The following is a 7,794-nucleotide window of genomic DNA, read 5'->3' on the forward strand; positions in this document are numbered from 1 at the left end:
TGAGCTGGCAATGTGCACTTGCAGCCCAGAAAACCAACTGTATTCTGGGCTGCATCAAAAGCAGTGCAGCCAACAGATCAAGTGAGGTCAACCTGCCCCTCTGCTCTGGTGAGACCTCACCAGAAGTACTGTTTCCAGCTCTGGGGGCTCCAGGACAGGAAGGATATCAGCCTGTTGGAGCAAGTCCAGAGGAGGGCCACAAAGATGGAGAGATGGAGCACTTTTCCTGTAAGGAAAGACTGAGAGAATTGGGATTGTTCAACCTGGAGAAGAGAAGGCTTTGAGGTGACCTAATTGTGGCCTTCCAGTACCTGAAGGGAGCCTACAAGAAACATGGAGAGGGACTTCTTACAAGGGCATGTAGTGGCAGGACAAGGGGGAATGGTTTCCAACTGAAAGAGAGTAGGTTTACATTAGGTTTACACTGTTAGGAAGAAATTCTTTACTGTGAGGATGGTGAGACACTGGATAGAACAGATTGTCCAGAGAAGTTGTGAATGCCACATCCACAAGATGGAGATTGTTTCCCCTTAAAAGCCCTCACAGTGCTAGTAAGTATGAGTGCAGTAGGCTTACATAAAGCAACTACTATGTGGGCTGAACTCCTGCTTCCTGGGCAGTGGCTGGACATCGCCTGCTGGTGGGAAGTAGAGAATAAAATCTTTTGGGATTTTTTTCCTTTGCTTGTGCATATGTGACCTTTGCAATTTAGATTAGATATTAGGAAAAAAATTAATTATTCCAAGACTGTTGACAATGACAGAGACAAAATAATCTTGCTGGAGCTACTGACGAACACTTAATGTTATTGCCAGTAATGCATCATACTTTAGATGAGAATTCAAAGTATTTTTCTTTCACAGGATTAGAAAGGATTTCACAAAAAAGGATTTCACTCCAGAAAAACTGCTCAGCTATTGGCTGCTGCTGTACTTCCTCCTTCACTCTCCTCACACTGATAGGAAGAATGGAATCTCCACCCACCCAAGCCTTTGTCCTACTTGTACCTGAAGATCTAACTTGCTGTGTAGTTATCCATACAGCCAAGGACTGAAGACATTTAAGCAGAAAAAATTCTCTGCCAAATTTCTTCCTTTTTTTTTTTTTAATTTTTTGAGTCGTTGCCCAGCCACGAATCAAACATCTTGCTTTGCTCAACTGAATCTGTGTGAAATTGCTGTGAGTAAACAAGAAAATGAAAGGAAATAGTCTAGCAATGTTTGCGGTTAGGATGGAAATGTCTTTTCTCTTTTCTGGCCGATATTTTTAATTGAGATTAGTTCTATAGCCTCCCCTTAAGCAGAGCTTTCCTCTGACCAGATTTGGAGCTCTGAAAGTTATGGCTAAGAAGGGGCCTCCTTAAGAGAAATCCAAAGATCAATAACTAGTTACTGTAAAACAGATTGATTTAAGTAATTAAAGCCTAACAACCTTTAGTTAATGATCTATTTATTTCAGGTTATTTATATGCAGTAAACTTCAAAATACGGCAGAGAATTTCGGGAGTGAAAAGATCCAGGAACGAAAGACAGAAAAGGTATGCAAATATTTTCGTGAGTATGAAGCACAAAGGGTGTTAGTAGGAATTTCTGTTTATTTTCTCTGCGGAGGAAGGGTTGGGTCCCGTAGGCTGATTTCATTGCCAAATGTTATGCTCTGCTTTCTTTTGAATCACACCTCTTTTTCTTGCCTTTCAAAGGCTTCATATCTACAGTCTCAATTTTACATAAATATGTTTGGTATGGGAATAATGGCTTTTTAATCTTTTTCTATCTGAGTAAACACAGTGATTTTTAGGGACACGGAGAACTATCAGTAATGTACCAAGCATTTCTGAAAATGAGATCCAGCTTTAAGGAGTCTATATATGAATCCAGATAGGCCAAATCATGCCCAAAGAAATCAGAGGACATGGAATTCAGTCAATAAGAGAAACCTCAAAAATAGATGAGTAAATTTAGGGTTTTTTTCAGATCAACCATGTTAATTCCAAGCCTTTCTTTCTTCATGCAGTGCTCAATAGTCATGGATAAAATGAAAGATTTGAGTCTGAAAGACACAATTCCCCGAAGTGAGTTAGCTGACGTGGAAGGTATTCCCCTCACAAAACCAATAGGCATCACATGGGATCAAGTACAGAAGTTCAAAGCCAGACCTGACGATGTGCTCATTGCAACCTATGCAAAAGCAGGTTGGTGTGTGTAGGAAAGAGAATAGAAAAGTTTGGGATAATGCTTATTGTTGACATTGAAAACTATTTTTTTCTATTGTGACTGATATTTGTATAATTCCAAACCAGACACATTTTAAAGACATGAAGCCTTGTCACCTGTGACTAGTAACTTCTGACTTCTTTGGCAGAAATAACAACAATCTGTTACTACTGAAGTACAGATGGCCAAAGTCAAATGACCTATACTTAAATGTTTCCTTTAATTGAGATTACATACATTTATATTAATGACAACAATGGACGTTTTCCACCAATATGTAATGATTTAACAATGCCTAGAAAAAAGTCATCATTACTAAGAAGTAATAGAAACTGACTGAAATGACTATGGAATGAATAATATTTGGGGAATTACTTGGTGTGTAAACCAGCTGTGGTTTCTGAAAATGGATTAATTATTTTAAGGAAATAACCGAATTCACTTAATAATTTCAGCCAATAAAATTAAATACCCACCATTAATATTAGTTATCTGGCATTTTATTCAGTGGCTGGCCACTACTGCTCCCCTTCATCAGACCCTTTATACTTACTACACAGAAAAACAATGAATAACAAGCATCAATATTAATCCCGCATGAATAAAAACATGTACAGTTCAGGAAATTCAGGAACAGATATAAGAACATTTAATGATCATAAAAAAATAATTACTAGAATTAACAACAATATTTAAGGGTGGGTTTGTTTTTCAGCAGGGGAAAAAACACCAAAAATCCCCCACCATTAGTTTTGTAGAACCTGAAAGCTTTTAATTTACTGTCTGCATACTGAAAACAAAACCATGTTATTTTAGCCAGTATGAATTAGTCATTGAACTGAAAATAAAGTTGGGAGTCCATTTGACATTATGTCATATTTGCCTGAGATGCACAATTCAAGCATCTCAACAGCTGAATTTCCTGGCCACATTGCTTTCCAAGTTATACCTTAGCCTATTCTCTAGCTGACCTGTCACAGTAGCTCAGAGGAGATGTGGTTAACACAGTGATCACAGCTATAAAAGAAAAGAGGCATGAGATACACAATGCTGTAACACAAGATTTTGCAGTTGCTCAGGCAGATGAAGTGTTATGTACTGATCTTCATTAAAGTGGTTCAAATGGAAACTTTGCAAATACTGCCACTGTTTTATATTTTCAAACTGTATGAAATTTTTACTCACTTGAAGTTCAGGTATTACATTTTTTCACTCAAATTTAGAATAAAAACAAAAATTGAAATACCTGAATTTTTGTGAGGTATGAAAATTGGAATGAGGCAGTTTCATTCCTCTCTGCAAATAATACAATCTTCAAATAATAGTGAGTTTATCCCAGAGCTTTTTTCAGTACTGCTGTAGGGTTGGGGGCTATTTCTTTTGGCATGAAGAAGCCTGTTGTAAAATGGAACCCCTGAAACTCTGCTTTAGGAATTACCTTCGTATTCCTAATTAGGCATTTTTCCCCCATTATCCTCTCTTTCCACTTTGTCCATTATCTTCTGTGCTATTCCTTCCTCCTTTAATGCAGAGTCCATCCTTCTGGCTCTCAGTTCCCTAGTAGAAGAGACTTCTGGCTATCCTGGAGGGAAATATCTAAACACCTGACACTTTCAGGTACCACATGGACACAGGAGATAGTGGATATGATTCAACACAATGGAGATACTGAGAAGTGTAGACGTGAAACGACTTACAAACGCCATCCTTTCCTTGAGTGGTTTATTGCAGAGCCTCCATCTGCACGTTACTCAGGTGAATATTATACAAACAGGTTTGTATTTTAGACAAAATGAAACAAAACAAGCACTTGGTGCTGATGCTGTAAGTTTCCTGAGAAAGATCCCACTTGCTTTGTTACTGAACTAGATTCATAGCTACTGAAAATCCACTGTCGTTCCCCTAGTTTCTCTTTACATGCTAGTCAGCCAGTCATGTTCCTGTATTCTAGAAAGGAACAAAAATTTCTTACCTGTACAAGTGGGAGGAGATCACTAAATATTGCAAAGGAAAATCTTTGGTTGGGTAAATATAAATCAGCATTCATCATTATCCCTCAGAATGCAGGAGTTAGATGTGGGCCCAAGAAAGCAAGAAGAAGATATGAACCAGTATTTCCCCTTTTAACTTGAATATATAGGGAAAAACTTCCCTAGAAACACTGAAGATGCTTATGTAATGTTGCTTATGTTACACTGTTATGTAATTGCTTTGGAGATGAATGATCAGTGCAAGGTGTACTGCTAAAAGTCATGGTCAAAATCACATGTATAAGAATAACAAAGAAGTGCTAGTGCAATTTAGAAAACAACTCACATCTCATAATTAAATATCCCACAGGTGTAGAGTTAGCTAATGCCATGCCATCTCCAAGAACAATAAAAACTCATCTGCCTGTGCAGCTGGTGCCTCCCTCCTTCTGGGAACAAAACTGTAAGGTAAGGCCAAGAAGGTTGGACTCAACTCTACTTCATGGGCAAAGACAGTGACATAAACCAGGACAGAATACATTTTCCAGAATGTTCATGAAACCTAAAGGTCCCCACAGATATCTTCTCTTTAATGTGCAAAGTCTGTGAAAATCTAAAGAAGTCATTACTAAGTTACCTGAGCTGGATTTTAGAAAATGGTAGCTTCAAAGCAATATCTCCTAAAACACTGTCATCAGGGTCCAAGACAAAACTTTAGGATATGCTCAATATCTTTATAACCATGTGCAAGTTAATTTTTTTCTCTCTCTCTCTTTTCATATCAATAAAGATAATCTATGTGGCAAGAAATGCAAAAGACAATCTGGTGTCATACTACCATTTCCACAGAATGAACAAGGCTATGCCTGAGCCAGGAACCTGGGAGGAGTTCGTGGAGAAATTCATGACTGGACAAGGTGATGAACTGCAATCAGTTGTATAAGAGATTTTGTTCATTTTAAAAATGCATTGCAATGATTTATTTCAGCTATTGATATCTAGTGCTGATTTCACTCTGCAGAATGATAACTACTGAAGATGTTTCAGTCATAATTTATCTTCATTCATAGGTTTTTATTAGTACCTAAAGGATTATTAAATCTATCTCCCATTTGGGGAAAAAACCACCCAACCACTACTCTTTATTCTGTGATCTTTCAGAAACCTATATGATGATTTTCAGGCTTAATCTCTTCTCTCTGACTTTAAAAGAAGACAGCTGAAAAGGAACAGCGGTTAAACTGGGTTTCTTCTAACATGATATACAAGAAACTAAGGGTTAATTTTGTTAGAAATGTGCAGTGGGAATTTTAGATACGGAAGTATTTTTACATAAATTAATCCATCTAGAAATAGGGCATATGAAAAAAAGACAGTTATCTTACTAAGGGCAAGCAACCCCAGAAGCTGATTCTTCCTTTTCTAAAAGAGATGCCCATATCACAGAATATCCAAGAAAGAAAACCTGGTCAGGTGGGTGGCAGTTTACAGTTTGGGTCATTAAAGCTTCCTTAGGTCCTTAATATTTTTGCCACCATGTAGGCCTAGAAATAACACTGTCTGGACCAGCATGAGAGTTTCATGTCTAAAGAAGACCTTGTGTCTGGTGTTTGACCAGCTCAGCTTGGGAGCCATCTGTTCCAGTACAGACATCTAGAAGACTGATTAGCTACCTCTGTCCTAGCTAATCATCTTGATACTTGCTGGAGAGAAACAGGCACTTCTGATAGAATATCAAATATTTAAACCAGTTAGAATTACAGAATAATACAAGCTGGAAGGCACTTTCAGTGTCCATCTGGTCCAAACCCCTGCTCAAAGCAGGGTCAGTCAAGACCAGCCTTGTCCAGCTGATGAGACGAATCACTGGAAATGTCTGTTTCTTTCCACCGACTGCAAAGACAGCCTGGATTTTTCATTCAGGAGTAAGAATCTGCATTTGTTGCCCTCTAAAGTTACACATGCATCCTGCTTTGAGCATCCATACACCACAGGGATTAATAGCACAAATGCTGTGAGAGCACAGCAGCCATGGCCACAGTAATTTAAAACCAGATGGTAAATTCCCAGGCATTGGTCATAAGGGAACCATGAATACCATATGTGTTAAAGACAGTTAGGGCATTTATAGCTGCTGTCAATGTTACTTCTTTTTCAGTGCTCTGGGGTTCCTGGTATGACCACGTAAAAGGATGGTGGAAGGCCAAAGATAAGCACCGTATTCTCTACCTCTTCTATGAAGATATGAAGGAGGTAAAAGGCTGAATGCATGTTTATAAAGCTCTGAAATCCAGAAGTCTAGTAGATACTGCCTACAAGCTAGTTTTGTATTATAATGCCAGCTGTATCAGTAAACCTTACGACAATCTGATCTTTTCAGTTTGAGAATTGCAGCTTTAACAGTATGTTTGACTTCTTTTCTTTTCCTGGCTCTATATCTTATCCCATGTCATTGTCTCTGCAGAATCCAAAGCAAGAAATTCAGAAGATTGCAAAGTTCCTGGAGAAGGACTTGAGTCAGGAGGTTCTAAACAAGATAGTCCATGACACCTCATTTGAGGTAATGAAGGAAAATCCCATGGCAAACTACACTAAAGACTTTCAGGGAATAATGGATCACTCCATTTCCCCATTCATGAGAAAAGGTACTGAATTTTATTACTTAAATCAACTCTTTTTGATTGTCATTCTGTTTTGAAATAAACCTTGAAGTACAATTGTGGATAATTGGCTTCAGGAAATACTGGTAAATTAATCATTTTTCTTTTTTTGCTTTGCTCTTTCTTAGGGGCTGTTGCAGACTGGAAGAATCATTTCACTGTTGCACAGAATGAGAAATTTGATGAAGATTATAAGAGGAAAATGTCTGATACCTCTCTTGTTTTTCGCATGGAACTGTGATTATTTGCAATGGGAATTAATGATCTTCAGCCTTTTCCATGTCATATATTTTGCCTTCACAAAATGCCAGTGTCCCTAGGATTTCCACCTCTCTTCACTCCCCGCTGCTTATGCCAAAGTTTAAGTCTCCCTGAAAAAAATAATTCCACTGGATTCTTCTCATTCATTCCTCCCACAGTAACTTTCAGCATTAATACAAATATTTCACACATACTTTGAACTTCTGTCTTTGTAAAACTGCAGCTGAAATTGCTGGCATTTTCAAATCAAACTCTAACAGAAACTAGGAACCAATAGGAAAAAAGGGTGTCAAAAGAGCGCAACAGATTGTACAAACATTAATCAACAAATAACAACAAACAAATTTAAAGGTGATCACTTATAAAGACAGCAACAGAACAGCATAAAGTAGAATAAATTTCCTTTTCTCTCATTTTAAGGTGGACATCATAAATGCTGTTGAGATGAAAGCAACGTTTCCAAAAACACTGAACACCCCTTACTTCCTTTGATCAAATTTGCTAAAGGGCTACATAGAGGCATTTATTTACAATCCAGCTGTAGAGACAGTAGTCCTTACTGCATTAAGAGAAGAAGCTTTTCTCACATTTGCCTTCTCAACTGGGTATCATATTCTTCTGCTAACATTCAGAGAATTCTGAAAGTTGGCACAAACCAGGTCAAGAGTCAGTGCTGCATATACCATCTCC

General features: G+C 37.9%; 1 protein-coding gene across 2 annotated transcripts; it reads left to right on the forward strand.

Moving 5' to 3' along the window:
* Positions 1-1,018: 1,018 nt before the first annotated feature.
* On the forward strand, positions 1,019-7,295 carry LOC113963650 (sulfotransferase 1C1-like). 2 transcript variants are annotated; one of them, XM_027674994.1, is made up of 9 exons: positions 1,019-1,179; positions 1,459-1,537; positions 2,014-2,071; positions 3,831-3,968; positions 4,554-4,651; positions 4,974-5,100; positions 6,342-6,436; positions 6,648-6,828; positions 6,972-7,295. In XM_027674994.1, exons 3-9 carry the CDS (start codon positions 2,026-2,028, stop codon positions 7,082-7,084), a joined length of 798 nt encoding a protein of 265 aa, XP_027530795.1. In that variant the 5' UTR covers positions 1,019-1,179; positions 1,459-1,537; positions 2,014-2,025; the 3' UTR covers positions 7,085-7,295. The 2 variants fall into 2 exon arrangements, with proteins under 2 accessions (XP_027530795.1, XP_027530794.1); XM_027674993.1 differs by having other exon boundaries at positions 1,021-1,179; positions 2,014-2,191.
* Positions 7,296-7,794: the final 499 nt, after the last annotated feature.

This window comes from Neopelma chrysocephalum, unplaced genomic scaffold (genome assembly GCF_003984885.1).
Source record: "Neopelma chrysocephalum unplaced genomic scaffold, ASM398488v2 Primary Assembly neopelma1_25, whole genome shotgun sequence".
In the NCBI taxonomy this organism is placed as follows: domain Eukaryota; kingdom Metazoa; phylum Chordata; class Aves; order Passeriformes; family Pipridae; genus Neopelma; species Neopelma chrysocephalum.

Bases quoted from the DNA above. Each gene is read 5' to 3' on its own strand.
- LOC113963650 (XM_027674993.1), top strand. From the start codon at position 2,026: ATGGATAAAATGAAAGATTTGAGTCTGAAAGACACAATTCCCCGAAGT. The intron at 2,192-3,830 runs GTTGGTGTGTGT...TGACACTTTCAG, and splicing joins TGCAACCTATGCAAAAGCAG to GTACCACATGGACACAGGAG. The intron at 3,969-4,553 runs GTGAATATTATA...AATATCCCACAG, and splicing joins TCCATCTGCACGTTACTCAG to GTGTAGAGTTAGCTAATGCC.